The 16915-nt window shown below is 36.9% G+C and overlaps 2 protein-coding genes across 2 annotated transcripts; one reads left to right on the top strand and one right to left on the bottom strand.

Annotated features, from left to right (window-relative positions):
• Window positions 1–10825: 10825 nt before the first annotated feature.
• Window positions 10826–11679, bottom strand: LOC131433925 (uncharacterized). The gene is made up of 2 exons (XM_058600548.1): window positions 11326–11679; window positions 10826–11267 (listed from the first exon to the last, which is right to left on the bottom strand). The coding sequence occupies exons 1-2, from the start codon at window positions 11677–11679 to the stop codon at window positions 10905–10907; spliced, it is 717 nt and encodes a 238-aa protein (XP_058456531.1). The 3' UTR covers window positions 10826–10904.
• A 1828-nt stretch (window positions 11680–13507) lies between these two features.
• Window positions 13508–15716, top strand: LOC131433932 (uncharacterized). The gene is made up of 3 exons (XM_058600556.1): window positions 13508–14082; window positions 14974–15134; window positions 15192–15716. Exons 1-3 carry the CDS (start codon window positions 13896–13898, stop codon window positions 15552–15554), a joined length of 711 nt encoding a protein of 236 aa, XP_058456539.1. The 5' UTR covers window positions 13508–13895; the 3' UTR covers window positions 15555–15716.
• The last annotated feature ends 1199 nt before the right edge of the window (window positions 15717–16915 follow it).

The raw sequence follows: 16915 nt of genomic DNA, 5'->3' as shown, positions 1-16915 counted from the left end.
ATTTTATATCATATGAATAAAATTTATGAAGTTTCTCGGACAAATATCGAATAAGACGTTCGTAATCTTCCAATCCATCCACCAAGACTCGACATTCTCCTCTTCGTCCGATTTGAAATGAGACTTTTACTTCCGGGAGAAAAGTAGAAAGCTCAGTACGGAATGCTTTGAAGTCGGAAATCATCACCGCCACTGGTGGCATAGATTGATGTTTCTTCCCAGAACGACAAGCGTCCATTTTGGGAATTTTTGAAGAATTTTCTTCTATGTCGCTACAATCGGATTCAGGAAGAATCTCGTAAATATTGTTAGACGGCATAGGATCAACGGAAGGGAAATCCGTCCGTTGTCTTTTATTTTTACATTCAGATTCTATAAGATCGTGAATGTTATTAGAAAAATGTTGAATAACGGATTGTGATTTATTCCGTATTGAATTATTTTTAGCCTTAGGCTTGTTGCCTTTCCGGTTGGACGCAGGCATTTTTGAAATTAATGAAATTTTAAATTAAATTAACTAGGCTAAATTAGTCTTCGATTAGACTCCTAGCTAGCCTTAAAAAAGCCTGATTAATTTCTTAGTCACTCTAATATCACTCTTTGTATCACTTAGTCACTCTAATATCACTCTTTGTATCACTTAGTTAGTGATTCAGGTAGCCTTGAAAAAGACTGAAGCCTTGAATCAATGAAACTCTAGGTAGCCAGAAAAAAATTCCAGGAGCCAAGAGCTATACGCGTGCGGTGCGAACGACTGTTCAACACCGACTGATTGCCTTTCTTAATTGCAATCAGAACACCGCCACCTCGAAGATACCGGCTTGTAAGATTGTTGCGATCACATCGGTAAATGATATACTGGTCAGTGAGTTCTGCATCAAGTATATTATCGTTTAGCCAGGTTTCTGTAAGAACAATGACATCGTAGTCGGAGGCAGAAAGAGACGAAAAAAGTTCATTTGTTTTGGTACGCAGACCACGTACGTTTTGATAATATATTGATACAGATCCATTCGAAGGGTTAGACTTCCGGTGAAACTCTCAACGGGTGAGCACGTTGCATCGTGTTAGTCCGGGGAAAATTCGAGTATTTCGCAAGAAAGAAAGGATTTTCAGCCGTACTTTGACGATTCGACGCAGCCACACAGCGAGATTTTCGCTTGTAGTCAAGTGAAAAGAAAGTCCACTGGACTATAAACGAAAATTAACTGGCAATATAGCCTTAGTTGCTGTGCCATCAATTCGGCGTCATCTCAAGTGAGGTGACGCCAACCAGAAAGGAAGAAGAAGAAGAAAGAATTCGAAGGGTTACTTGAGTCGTTTAAAACAGTGCTATCATGTATCAATGGAGAATATGAAGTTGAGTTAACGCATCTAAGCGGACTGGATCGAGAGACTGCCGTTGAATCACTATTACTGAGCGGGTTGAAAGTGAAAAGTTGATCGTGCTTTAAACTCGAATTCCCGGAAAGTAATTCCCTTCTGCCAGGTTGATGTTAGTAACGAAAGAGATTTAAACTGCATACCAACTCCGACTTTGAATGACACAAAGGAAAGTTCGTCAAGATTTTTGCCTTTGGGAACTAACTTGTGCACTTCGATAGTCTCATTAGTGTCCAGGTTTCGTTGTACTAATTTGCGTATATCCTCCTCAGTGGCTTTAGGATCGAAACCGGACAAGTACAACCAAAACAAGTCATCATTAGGCTTGCGTGCTGCCAAAGGTATAATCAAATTTGGATCAGCATCTTTAGTGCCTACTGATGTATCCGAAGCGGACTGATCGAAATCAATGTCTGTCCGAGGGCGTTTCCGGGGATTATCACTAGACGTACCTTTTTGTCCGGTTTGCTGAAGGATGGTTGGAATTTGCTGCAAAATTTGATTTATTTTCAAACTGGAAAGACGATCTACAAAATCCACTGCACACAATTTCTTCTGCTTTTGATACTTCGCAGGCACAAGCACAACAAGCTTGTTGTATTCGCATGTCATTTTTCCGATAAGTTTCCTTCGTTAGATACTGATCAAATGTAGTAAGAGAGTTGTTCGCCCACTACCTAGTGAATATCTTAAAGGTTGAAACCAATAAAACCAATATTTGATCAAATTCAGGTGCATGTCTTAATTTTAAGATCATTTCATCAACATGTTTATTAAACTAACGTCGCAAGAAGTCGTTGTCACGATGCTACTGAACGGTCTTGTTTTCGCGTCAATTTTAAAACTCTAGTGAAAAATGAATTTAAACACTTCGTTCGGCACGTTAGTAAAGAGTAGTGAGTAATTGGTATCAAATAAAAAAGTGTTTTGCAAGTAGCATAAACTTTAGCTTTAAGCATTTTAATTTAAACTGCTCTGCATTGACAAGTCGAAGACGAAACGTAAAGAAAAATGAATTCAAACTTCAGCGAGTCAGTATGACCTACTTAACAATAAACGATTTCTGAAATGTGTCGCGGGTCATCAAACCTAGCCTAGTTCGATTTAAATTAAACTTTGCACAAATCGTCATTATGCCGAACAACTTATTTTCCACGGACTGGGAAACCAATCCGACTTAAGACTGACTTATGAAAAGGGTGAACGAATTTATCGGAATCTGGTAATTGTACAAAATTTGTGTCGGAAAAGTTGTAGGAAATCGATTGAACACTCTGAAAATATACACACTGGAAAAAGATCGAGTGCCGAAAAAATCAAATAAAAAACTACAAGAATCAGCCCCATGGGGTTGTTCGAGCCAATTGTTCCAGGCAACCCAAATTTCTAATGATCCACAATCAAACAGTTCAATCAATCGTCACACTTTTTAATCCGCAATTGCACGAGAGTTTGCTTAGATTGCTCCATTGTCTTGATTAGGATCAACACCGAACATTGTTTGTTTTATAGCCGACGAAATTACACCAATATCCCAAATGTATGCAATTATATCTTTGTACATACTTGCGATACGATTTTCATATTTAAGCCTCTCTTCTCCAAGCTTGTGTTCAAGTATTGTATGCAAGCAGTTATTTTTATAGTGTCTCTACCATTCTGCGATTTCGCTTGAAGTGATAAACTTTTTCTCATTATCAATCGAGTTCATCTTATATAAGTTAGAAATTAATCTTAAACACTTAAAATTTACCCTGGGTAGTTGTCAATTTCTCAGGCGAAACGACATAACATGGAATTTCATCCGAGCTTGCATGACACAAGATCAGAGCATATCAATTAAAGCTTCAAATCGTTTTATAGCACTTTTTGTATTGCTGTCTAGCAACAACCTACCTCTAGCATGCTACGCGTAGGACTGAAACGTTAGCCTTTTTTTTGCATAAATATCTGTTTATTAATCTTATTTTTCATGTATTACATCAACATTTTACAGTACAAGTGTTTTGACCCTTTGGCCTTTCATCTTTGTTGTTCATACGATTCGTTATTAATAATAGGTGTTTTAGTTACTCTTGTTTTACATACTAATGTTTAATCATAATATTTGTTTTAATTATTAATAAAATATCTACCTACTTATAACTTTCCTTAACCAAACGATAACGAACAATCTCTCTTCAAATTTCGTGCAGTATTGTTCGAATTTTTGTTCTAGTATATCCAGGGAGGCCATCTCATGTACTTCACTAGTCCTTGCCCAAGGGGGTAGATTTAGAATCATCTTTAAGATCTTACTTTGAATGCGCTGAAGCCTAAGTTTGTGTGTTCGTGTACAGCCCCGCCAAACAGGGACTGCGTATTTAAACGTTAGCTATAATTTCGCTTCTATTTATAGATTCGCGTGCTTCCAACAGCTTCGCTTTTGCATCGATTGACCAATCAGAGCGATGCTTTCCCTTTGATATATCGCTTACTCCTTCAAAACCGTCGTCTATGGCAGAGAAATGCGATATGCCGGAGATTTTTAACAGTCAAAATAGGACACTGCTCGCTACTAGTCAAAATTTAAATCATTTATAATTGAAAATACGTTTCTTGAATATAATAATCGAATGTTAGAAATATTTTCAATCAAATAATGAAATAATATTAAAAATCGATACAAAATATACTGAGCTGTAAGTGTTCAAAAACCTGACCACATTTCTACGTGTATTTTTCCTTGAGTTTTCGATTTGCACCTCTATATAGAAAATAACGATGTGTTCCTCATCCAAAAAACCGTTATTTTTCTTATCTGTAGAATCATATTCCATTGTTTCAATGATTATTTTTCAACGGGAATTTAAAGCTAGAAATGCACAGAGGTCTTTTGGAGCATAAAGAAAGCGATTTTATACGCGAATTTCTGAAGTAACGCGGTTTTCTTCAAGAATTTCTGAAGTTACGCGGATTTCCGAGGATGCGCGGTTTTTTATGCGAGTTTTCAAAGTTAAGTGGTTTTCGTGTTTTGTCTTAGAAATGCACGAAGCGTAGTGTTATTAAGATTTTTTTAACATGACTAAACTAAACGTTTTAAATCTCGACGTTTCATGCATTTCGAAGACATTTGGCATAAAAAAATGTGGATGGGTAATACCAGAGACATAACCGGATGACGTGTATACGAATAAAATGGAATGTTGAACTGATCATTGAACCTGTGCTCTGGAACTGAGCTCGGGACCAGGATTTTCATTCGGCATTGAATTGTGATACTGAATCCTAGTACTGAATTCTGGACCAGGATTCTGGTTGGCAGCTGAATTTTAGTTACCGGATTCCCGTCCAGAATTCAATTTTCAAATTCTGATCCAGACTTTGGCTCCGAAATTCAGTTCTAGAAACCAGATCCGAAATTCAGTTAAAATAAATCAAGTTCCTGAATTCTGTTACACTTCTAGAATTTTGGAATCACAATTTGGATCTGCATTATGGAGCTTAATTCTGAATTCTAGAATGCATTTTAGAACTGAATTCTAGGAAAAGAACTAAATTTTGAACCTGAATTATGGTTCTGGATTTCGGCCGTGAGTTTCAGAAATTCAGCTTCAAAATTCAGTTTCAGAATTCAGAAGTTCTGAAATGCGGTTTCAGTTCCAGTGCTCTGGAACACGATTCCGGACGAGAAACTGAATTTTAGAGCTGAATTCAGGAAATAACACAGCAAATCAGGTCTTGGATTCTGAAACTGAATTTCAGAACTGACCTCTAGAATTGGATTTTGGACCTGGATTCTGGTCTGAACTGAACGTGTCAACTTCCCGGGGCTAGAATTAAAAGATTTTTTTTCATTTTTTTTTACACATTATCTTATACTACTGAAAATTCTTTCACAAAATCTTTTACGTGGAGAAAAATCAAGTAGATACGTTTATAAACAAGAGGAATTCACGATCTCCGTTTGAAACTGAAACCTGGAACTGAATAATTGATTAATGAACTGGATTCTATATTTGGAACTGAATTCTGATCCTAGAACTGTAACTATATTCAGAAACAGAATTCTCGATACTGGAAATCCACCGTCGTCGTCAAAAACCGTCGTCGCGGGTACTGCGGTATCCTGAATTATGTGATATCCACAATGAGTTTGAGTATGATTGGGTTAACGTGTAAGGGATGTGTGAGTGAATATCTGCGGAATGGAGAATATCACGAGAAAGGCAAACACCAGTCATGAGTTTTCCTTTTTGAGTAGTGGTTATGTCGTACTACTGTAAATTTCATCATACATTCCTGATCATATTTCCGATGGCCTGTAGCAAACATTATGTTGAACCGTAGGGTGACATTATCAGTGTTTCAACATAAACTGCTACTGCACTGATGAGTCGAAGACGAATCCCGAAATGAGAATAGTCATGTGCACTTTACACAAACCGGCTACCCACCAGTTACATATTGAGAAGTTAAACGAACGACAACTCAAAGAAAATACGTTTTTCGAAAAAAAAAAAGATAGTTTTAGAGGCAGAAGGGCAGGACTCGAACCTGCGTTCTTATGCATTCCATGCATACGCGTTTCTTAGGAAAAATCTTTTTTTTTGTGACTTTCAATTCGTTTGACTTCTCAATCCGTTTTTCTGCTTAGTAATAGCAAACTGTCAAATCGAAGTTTTGTTGAATTTAATGTCTACATATCTTAAAAACGGCTACTTCTAGGAGAAAAGTAAATTTATTGCTTTCGGCTTCAAGTAGTAGTGGCTTCGTTGTGTAGTGTTTAAACGATTATTTCTCATCAGGAAATATAATTCTTGAATATAACTAAACATTATTTCAGCTGTAACTACTTATGCTTCCAATTTCAAGAGATATGAGTTGCATTATCGTCAATATTTTGGTTTCAATAATAGAGTTAAAATAAAAGAATCTGAAAAAGAATCGGGTGCGGTTTTTCGATTGTTTATTTATTTATTGTCAATATTTGAACTCTTGAAAAATCGATTGACTTTGTTTTCAGTGTAATGTTTTTTTCTTCCAGTAAAAATTTTCAATATACAAAGATCTGAGGAAATTTTCATGCAAAAACACATTTGAACTTTTCGAAAATCAGTCCTGAGCCCAGTTGGCCTCTTCATCAGTGCAAAACAGAAGGTTTGTCACACTGATTATATGTGCAAAGTTTCATCCAAACCTCGCGGCAAGTCGATCCTTTTTGACACATTTTCTGCTGTTCATTTTTGGAATTGCTCGAGTTTAATTTGAATCTCTAAGCATATGTAAAGCTCCAACTTTGATCAAATATCAACTGGATATTTCTTTTATTCTGAATGTTTCAATATTTTTTCAATATTCATATGCTTTTTGAAAGAGAGTAAAATCACTATAAAAGCGACTGTGTCTATTGTTTCAAGTTTTTCTTGTCATGTTTGTTACTTAGTGCCCGGAACCGATAATCCTTCTGCTGTTTTTTTTTATTAGAACACCGTTTATTGGGGCCATAAAACGAAGCATTTAACATGGCTGGGAGGATTAAATAGTTTTCGTGGTAAGCACCAATTTTTTCGGAAGCATCCGACTGGAACAGAACTGGTTCAGACCGGCCGTTAAAAGGGCGCGCACACACTAATAGCTGATAAGCGCACCGAACGTGTGAATCCCCTCGTGTCGACCCTGTTGCACACAAAACTCCTATCAGCGAGTGGGGAGGGCTGAGTAATTAACTTAATTAGTAGTGATTATTACGTAGTAACTCTTCACATTATTGCTTGTAGAATGCTCTCGTAGCATGGTAAACATGTAAACACTGAATGAACTTCTGTGAACCTGCGGTGGCTGTGTCTGTCGAACAGTTCCTTCTTCAGTAGACGAAGAAGGTTGTCGTACGAGATAAGCGGTCTACAATCAATCGGCCCTAGCCAGACGATGCTCGTGATCGCCAGTGTTTTTCAAAGAACTGTCAGTTGATCCAAATCGTTTATTCGGTTCGAAGCTTCACGGAACGACCAAAATTAGCTCTGCGCCTAATTCGTATTACTGTTTTTGAATTAGTTGATTTTAACAACAAAATTTCCAAAATAACTATAAAATTAGTTAAAATTTAGAATTTACTGTGCTGAAAAAAGCTCTTATTTTTAGAGAATGTGTTTAGTTGGCGAATATTCTGGACACAAACCAGCAATATTTCGATCCAACACGAAATTCTCATTGACAACTAATTTCGTTATTAAAATCAGAAACTTTGATTCTATTTATCTATCACCGTCATTACTGAAAGACAGTAGTGTCAAAGCAAAACAATCCATTAAAAAGCTAAAAGGGACAGTCTTGTTGAAACTGCTCGCAAATTGTTTAGATGTTTTTCGCATGTGTTACGATATATCCCTATATAAATTTCTAAACCGATATGTAAAAATGTCGTAAACTGTTAGTGGAAAGTGTATTTATTCAGAATTTGTGCGCAGTTGAAGCGATTGTGGGTAATAATGTTTTTACGGGAAACAGTGAAGTGAGTTTCGAATGTTGCACTCTAATTGTATACGTCAAATGATGTTTTTTTGTATCTTCTCATTCCGGGCTACGCCGTCCGGTGTACTACTTGTATTCGGTTTTTGTTTTCCGAGTGCTCAAAGTTTTCAGTGAGAGAGTCGATTTCGCGAAGTCGAATGAAGAAAACAGCGATTTAGAAGTAAAATTTTTCAAAAAGAAGTTTATGTTTCGCTTATGTCTTTTTCTCCAATACAACATCGTATTTATACCTGCAAATATAGAAAAGATAACCGCGACTGAAATTTTTTTCGGTAGTAGTGTGCCATCTAGTGACTAGTAGTCATTACGGTGTTAACGAGCGCCATATAGCTGCTAATTGCAAAACCAATTCAACCATATATGTTGGTTGAAAACAACGTTTTATTTCTCTAATGCAACTAAAAAATTAGTTGAATGGATATGAAGCGTGCCTTAGCTAAGAAATGACAGCACGTTTAATTGGTGAATTCAACTAAAAAAAATAGTCATTTCAACAAATATTTTATTATTATTAAGAGAATCAGAATTAAAAAATCTAAATTAGCAAAAGTAAGATTTTTTTAGTTGTCTCAAAAAATAACTAACTAAAATCAGAAAATCAACTAATTTTTTCGTCAAAATGCTAATTTCGGTCTTTCCGTGTGCTGAACTGTCAAAAGGTGTTCATCCGATTGAGGTTAGCAGTGACGGTAAAGAACCTAATTGCCCGATATTTCACGATCGGGCAAAGTAGAAGGTTGATGTGATTCCGGCTGAAATTCACCCTGTTGTCCAGATACTACCGAAGTATTTCGCGGTAGAACTTTGCAGGACATTTCCCAACTCACCAAAAGTTCGGATAAAAAGGACTGATTTGGCTTAAGCAGCGTTCAAAGTTTATCAATAGCATTCTAAGCAGCCCATTTTTTAAATCATTATACACACTTGAAAGTTCGCGCGACGCAACCGAACGAACTTCTAAGCTGCTTATAGAATACATTGTTTAGCTTCTATGCATCTGAAAAGTTAACGCGGAACTTGTTATGTACTTTCAAGTTCTCAAAAGTTCCGCGTGTACTTTTAAGCAGCAAGAAAGTGGGTAACTTAGGTAATAATTTCCATTTTAAAGTATTCAAGACTTTTCTACACAAAAGTTTTAGCACTAACAGTATCTTTTCCTAAGACCTTTCTGTTATGCAAGTTTGACAGTTGTCGTTTGCAAGAAAATATGAAAAAAAAACTGAAAATACCAATGTCTAATGGTCGGTTGCTACTTAGTAATTAACTTTCAACAGTGTCTCTATTTACAGTATAAAAATCTAGAGAAACAAAGCCATTTCTTTGATATACGAATTTTCTCATAACAGTCACTCGACGGACATTGTGCCCCACCTTCGATTCAACAGTATGCTTCGAGTTAAAGTATTGTTATTAAAACAAAGTGTAGCGTTAGAAGGATAAAAAATGTTGGTTTCCAATTGTAATTAATTGATTATGGAATTGATTTCTGATGCAAAGAATATCTTCTTTATCAACATTTTTTCTATATCGACATTTCAAGGGACCTATTGCATCATTGTTATGGGGCATACCACTGATTTGTTGTGAGACATATTATACGGTTGCTGGGGCATTATACCAACGGCAATCACTTCTACCGGAATCATTGAAAATTATGTTCCTCAGGCGTATTGCGAAGAAATACCTACATTCTCGAAGAGAATATATATCAGTACATATAGAAATATCTGAATATTTTCTCAAGGGGGCATATTATAACACATTACCCTATTTGATTTCACTCCTTCAGAGCAGGACTTGGTTTCTGAAGCTTCATAAGAACCTTACAAAGTTTGCAGAAAAATTTGCAATATGGTTTAACTTGTTCAATTTCTTTAGCGAAATTTTCCTTTCGCAAAAGAGTAAATCTATGCTTAATTTCTTTTTTGTAAATCCCTTACTATGGTTCTCATAGCAGGATCACGAGAACTGATACTTGATAATATCGTCGACGAACATTCTTCGACCGAATAAGCAGTTGGAGATGTTCATCAATAATAGGAGAATCTAATTTAGTTTGAGCTTTGGGAACTAAGAGATTTCTAGCTTTGATAATGTAATGATTCAAATTATATATTGCTGTGTCGATGTCCGCAGAATTTTCTAAAAACATTTCATGATCCACATGATTTTCAACGTGAGATCTGTATTCAAACCAATTAGCTCTATGATAGTGAACTATAGTGATATAGAACTAATTGGAATAATTATAGCTTAATGTTACAGGAAGATGATCGGAGTCAAAGTCAGCATTAGTAATCAGTTCATGACAAATGTGACTCTGATCTGTGAGAACCAGACCAATTGTAGATGGGGTTTTTCACGGAAGAGAAACAAGTCGGATTACTGGAATAAAGAACTGTAAAGTAACTAACAGAGAGTTGATTATGAATTATTTTACCATTACTGTTATCTTACCTACAATTCCACTGGACATGCTTTGCATTTAAGTCCCCTATTACGAAAAATTTCGGTCGATATCATGTGAGTTTTCAATGTTTCAGCCCCGAAATCGTTCGAAAGGGCCTACATGAGCCATTGATTCTCGGTAAGAGACTGGACTTGCCGTATGAACTTCCTGATAAATCCGTTGTGGCAAATGAGGGAACAGGATAATGATGTAGTTTACTGTCAATATATGGGCCTTTTTCCGTACTTTTTGTTGCAATATTAATCAAAATTAAATTGTTAAGTTAAGAAAGTTTATCTTTCAAATTGAAAGGAACAGTCTTTTTTTGCAAAAAAAAAATGTATAGGTTCTTAAAATGAGAATTTTCATGTCGATGTCCACAGAATCACATGATGTCCGCAAAGTGCAATAATTTGGATTTTTTTTAAACAATAAAATTATTATTGTTATAAATTTCACATAATTTTTATTAACATCCAATTCACGTTTTGTTTACATTTAAATTCTTGTCATCGAAGTTTAACTCGAACCCGCTGTGTCGACACGGAATTGTCACTCATCAAATTTCCAGTACCATCAACTTATCCAAATCCACTTTGACGGGGAATCGAAATCCTATGGCGGTTAAATCGATAAACCGCTCCACTACCACATCGCGGAAACCAACGGTTGCGGCCGGGATCTGTGAGCCAGGATGTGAGAACACCGTTGCACTTAGTCGCAATCCCATCGCCCGACAGAATGGAATGCGCGCTCGTAGAATCTCCGTCGCGAGGCCGCATCTGCGGTATTCCGGATGTACGGACAGTCCCCAGGCAGAAAGGAATCGACCATCCGCTTGAGGGTATCTCTCAAACAAATTGGCTTGCTGCGTCATGTAGACGGTACAGTCGACGAAGGCCTGCACTCCGGCACTTTTGAACTGGAATATTAATATGAAATTACTTCCGTTAAGGAAAATAAGAGCTTCAAATCACAACTTTCGAAAACAGTTCTGGATCATCTTTGGAAACCACCGTTAGCACATTTATTCCGACAATTTCATCGTGGCCCTCTCGAAAACAAACGATGACACACCGTTGCTGTGCAACCGATCGCCATACCGATGAAATTTCCTCTACGCCTACTGCATCTTGCGATAGATTCAAACTTGCACAAATTGGTTCATCGCACAGGAAGTATTTGCACATGTGATTTACTGCATCCTCCAGTCGATCCGGTGGTAGATCTTGTACACGATAAGTCACGTTTTGTTTGGTTTTCGGATCTCGAGCCTGAAACGTGTGCCAAACCTTTGGAAACGGTATTTCACCGGGGCGCTTCCAGGGACCCATTCGAACACGGAAAGACCGAAATTAGCATTTTGGCGAAAAAATTAGTTGATTTTCTGATTTTAGTTAGTTATTTTTTGAGACAACTAAAAAAATCTTACTTTTGCTAATTTAGATTTTTTAATTCTAATTCTCTTAATAATAATAAAATATTTGTTGAAATGGCTATTTTTTTTAGTTGAATTCACCAATTAAACGTGCTGTCATTTCTTAGCTAAGGCACGCTTCATATCCATTCAACTAATTTTTTAGTTGAATTAGAGAAATAAAACGTTGTTTTCAACCAACATAAATGGTTGAGTTGGTTTCTGCAATTAGCAGCTATATGGCGCTCGTTAACACCGTAATGACTACTAGCCACTAGATGGCACACTACTACCGAAAAAAATTCCAGTCGCGGTTATCTTTTCTATATTTGCAGGTATAAATACGATGTTGTATTGGAGAAAAAGACATAAGCGAAACATAAACTTCTTTTTGAAAAATTTTACTTCTAAATCGCTGTTTTCTTCATTCGACTTCGCGAAATCGACTCTCTCACTGAAAACTTTGAGCACTCGGAAAACAAAAACCGAATACATATACAATTAGAATGCAACAGACTCACTTCACTGTTCCGCGTAAAAACATTATTACGCACAATCGCTTCAAATGCGCACAAAATCCACTTTCTACTAAGATTTTACGTCATTTTTACACATCAGTTCAGAAATTTATATATGGATATATCGTATCACATGTGAAAAACTTCAAAACAATTAGAAAGCAATTTCAAGACTCTCCCTTTTAGCTTTTTAATGGATTTTTTTGCCCGGAATGAGAAGATACAAAAAACATCATTTGACGTGTACAATTAGAGTGCAACACTCGAAACTCACTTCACTGTTTCGCGTAAAAACATTATCACCAACAATCGCTTCAACTGCGCACAAATTCTGAATAAATACACTTTCCTTTAACAGTTTACGTCATTTTTACATATCGGTTTAGAAATTTATATAGGGATATATCGTAACACATGCGAAAAACATCTAAACAATTTCCGAGCAGTTTCAACAAGACTGTCTCTTTTAGCTTTTTAATGGATTGTTTTGCTTTGACACTGCTGTCCTTCAGTAATGACGGTGATAGATAAATAGAATCAAAGTTTCTGATTTTAATAACGAAATTAGTTGTCAATGAGAATTTCGTGTTGGATCGAAATATTGCTGGTTTGTGTCCAGAATATTCGCCAACTAAACACATTCTCTAAAAATAAGAGTTTTTTTCAGCACAGTAAATTCTAAATTTTAACTAATTTTATAGTTATTTTGGAAATTTTGTTGTTAAAATCAACTAATTCAAAAACAGTAATACGAATTAGGCGCAGAGCTAATTTCGGTCGTTCCGTGTCGAATATGTCGGTGTCAGAAGACAGAAAACTACACGATTTTTTTTTCTAAGCATATGAAATAGAATAGATTATTTACGTACAGGTAAATTGAGCTTCGCGAGTTTCTGTTACCGAAAACAAAAAATATTCCAGGAACGCGAAGTTCTAAGAATGCATCATTGTTCTTTACTCAGCCGGGAGATTTCATATTGAGCTGTTGTCTTCAACACATATCTGTATCGCAACCAAACGGTATATGTAGATAGCGATTAGCTTAATTGGAAAATCACCACATCGGCTCTCACGAAACATGACCTTTCTGATACCCTTTTGTCTTATTTTGTCACGTACAGATTTTCTCTTCCTCTTTCACTCTCTCTCTCTTTTAAAATCATTGTCATTGTTCAAGTGGGGTAATAGTATTACGCAAGACATGCGATGATATTCTTATCAACAGCCCTATCGGTTTGTGTATTCACATTTGTTCAGATTTATCTGTCAAACATACACACCTAAATTCGAATGAGTGTTGCCTGTGCTACATCGGGTAACGTAGGTAAGAGTAGGAATGTAGGGGTACAGTAGGCGCTGCCTGGCATATCAGTGCTATCAAGTGCGGCGGCTGCTCTTCCCGGCTTGATTAGATTTTCACGCCGGGGGACTTTTTAGAGATGTGTGTGTGCAGGTTTTCGTTCGACTTCCATTCACGTTCAGTTGCTAGCTGATTAGCGAATGCCTTATCACGCCACCCGGAGAAGATCTATTCGCAATTTGAACGCATTGTGCTAGAGTTTGTTTGGTGACTAGTTGTCTATCGGGCAGGTGCCAAGTGAGATCTGGTCCGGCAATGGTTTGGATACGCCCCGCTAACGTACCATATCCGTCGGTTTGGCACACCTTCAAGGCCAAAGACATCGACAGTGACCGGCTGGTGAACTACGTGGTTCAGGATCTACCGGAGGAACGCTTCACCGATGCCGTCAACCACATGCTGGGAATCTTCATCTACGACGAACCGATGTGTCGAGCGAAAAGTGAGTACCGTTTGTTGGGACTTGGAAACTATTAGGAAGAATGGTGTTTTGTGGTTCGGGGAGTGATGATTTTTGATCGTTCTGAATTGAGTATTAATACGTTTAATCAACTCTAAACTGTATTTTTCAACGACAAAATTAAGTTCGTGAGGATAAGATACTAACGTGCACTTAATATGTAAACAAAGACAGCTCATTCGAGATAGTAGATCAAGATAAATAAACTCAAGTACCGTTTCTGTTGTTCATTGTGAGCTTTAAAAAAAATTCTTCAATAAAGCGATGATGATATGACAGAAATTTTAACCAGTTTATGACATATAAACAGGCGGTGCAAAACACATGGCCTGCTGGCTTTGAAGCTGAAAGCATTGCCATTGGAAATTAAATAGCAGTCCAATTCTCGAGATACATTATGAAGGGTCCTAGTTTTGAATAAGAGATTCTTTGTGATTACTTTCTCTTTCAATTATTATGGCATATTCCATAATGTTCGTCATAAATTATTCGAATACGTTGACTGTGCAATTGCACATTGTTTTCATCCGAACAAGAATCATCTTCGACGTGAGTTTAAGAAAATTATAGGTTATGTGTAATTGTTTGAAGAAAAACACTAGTTGTCAGTCAGTCTAGTGGAAGATAGCAATTACCAATTACCCTCTGTGTTTAAAAATGCAGAAAACATTGAAATCGTTCCCCGATTGACATGGAAAGAATATCTCTGTAGTTTATCGTTACTCGCGAACACCATCCCACTAAACTAATTGAATCGTCATCCACCATGCGTACCCTCGAAAAGATTTTAGATGGACACGAACAATGTTTTTTTTGTAACTTGTTGGATACATCTTGCGACCATTGAAAGAATAATCTATTCCAATTTTCCAGAACTGGCTGAAGACCCGGCAAGCGTCGAAAGCATTCGCGTCTTGTGGCAGGAAATGGTCAAGCAACGGTTGGTCTTGGTATGCTTCCGGGAAGGATCGGATGAAATTGTGGGCGTCAATATGACGTACGCCGCCAGCAAGGACGACTCCAAGGATTACACCGTAAGTTTTACCGTTAAGCTACCGGTTCATTTGCTAACAAAAAGGGTTCTATTTCAGCCCACCGCAAAGCTGTGGCGCGATGTTTACGACGCGGTGGATTATTTCTACAAACACAGCCAGGATAGTGTGCTGTTTGACACGGTCCTGTCCGCGCTGGGTCTGTCCGTTTCACCGAAGTACAGGGGCCGGGGGATCGCAACGGAAATTTTGCGCGCCCGAGTTCCACTGTGCCGTGCCGTTGGGTTGAAGCAGACCACGACAATATTTACTGCGCCCGCGTCTCAAGTTGCCGCGGCCAAGGTCGGTTTCAAGGAGACCCTCGTGATGCGCTATGAAGAACTGGCTCAGCTGGACCCGAGGTTTCACTTTCCCGGTACCGAAAATACCTACTGTAAAAGTATGAGTTTAATGATTGATTAAATTGTACAACTGAAGGTAAGTTATGAAAAACATGGAAATTTAAAATAGAGGCTAGACGGTATTATCAGGTGTATCAACATTCAACTTGGAACAAGAAATTAATTATAAAAACTATCTGTTAACAAATGAAATCTCTTAAATAAATTATGTTCTCTCATCAGATTTTCTATGTCTGCATAGATGTTCAACTTTAACTACACTGGTAAGACTCTGGTCTGCCAAGCAATTTCTTACATATTCTGGATGCTCTGTGGAGTCGTCTTCTGTTCCAGTATTGTTGCTAGGTGTCCATCCCAATCTTGCTAGATGTAACTATTCCCAACTTTCTTTTCTACTAGGTTCCTTAACGTAAATTTCCAAATAACGTAAATTTCGTAGACTTTGTAAAATGAGGTTTGATCTTAATACAGGGTGATATTTTTGCTGGTATCTTTTCGGCAACACTGTTTTTGACAGATCACGTGTGAATCGTGTTGTTATGTGCGCGACGTCTAACAGCGAGAGTTCTTGTACCGCGTACGAAATCCTTCGTCGAGACAACCACGGAATTTAAACACACCATTCGACCTACTCTTTCTACAAAAATGGGTAAAAAAAATGATTATTCACGTGTTGTCATCAAACATATGATTTAAAATTGTCCTATACACTTGAAAATCTCGGATGAAATTTGAAATGTTCAGTTCACATACAGATTTGATTCAGATGATAAAACATTAGTGAATAGACTAGTAATGCAGCTTTTGATCACAATTTATCGCTTAATCTCAAAATCCAACCATAAGAAACAAAGAATGTCCCAGATATGGAAACAGTATCCGACCTCATTTCTTCGAATTCGATATTGCATCTTACGATTTATCCTCAATACTGAATCATTGATAATCTATTTTTTTACTTAATTTTTACACGTTTTTGTATGTTAGTATTCGATTCATAAGAAAAAAATAAAAACCCCGCTTTTTTTCGAATATTCAGGCAAAATCTGAAAACTATCACCATCGTTTAGTTCAAAGCTCGCCACTCGAGCAGCGCAGCGATCGCAAAAGAGTTGGTTGGATCCTTCAATTGGCAACTAGTAAATATGAGTAAACAGAAATAAAAGACATAAGAAGATAAATATAAAAGAAAAAGTGCAGGCTCTTAAGTCTGGAAAATTCATTTGATTATTCAACCTAAAGCTACATATAATTGCTATTTAGAATAACTATATATTGGTAAGAATTAATTATACAACTGTGCAGTGAATCAAACCTAAAATGTATACTACTTAGGATTCGCAACTAAAAATAGTGGAGTTAAAACTTAACCTAATCGCGTTGAATTAAAACTTAAAGGTTAAGGTAAAATTCGTAAAATTT

The sequence above is a fragment of the Malaya genurostris genome, chromosome 1 (assembly GCF_030247185.1).
Source record: "Malaya genurostris strain Urasoe2022 chromosome 1, Malgen_1.1, whole genome shotgun sequence".
NCBI classification, from domain to species: domain Eukaryota; kingdom Metazoa; phylum Arthropoda; class Insecta; order Diptera; family Culicidae; genus Malaya; species Malaya genurostris.
This window is presented reverse-complemented; position numbering and strand designations above follow the sequence as displayed.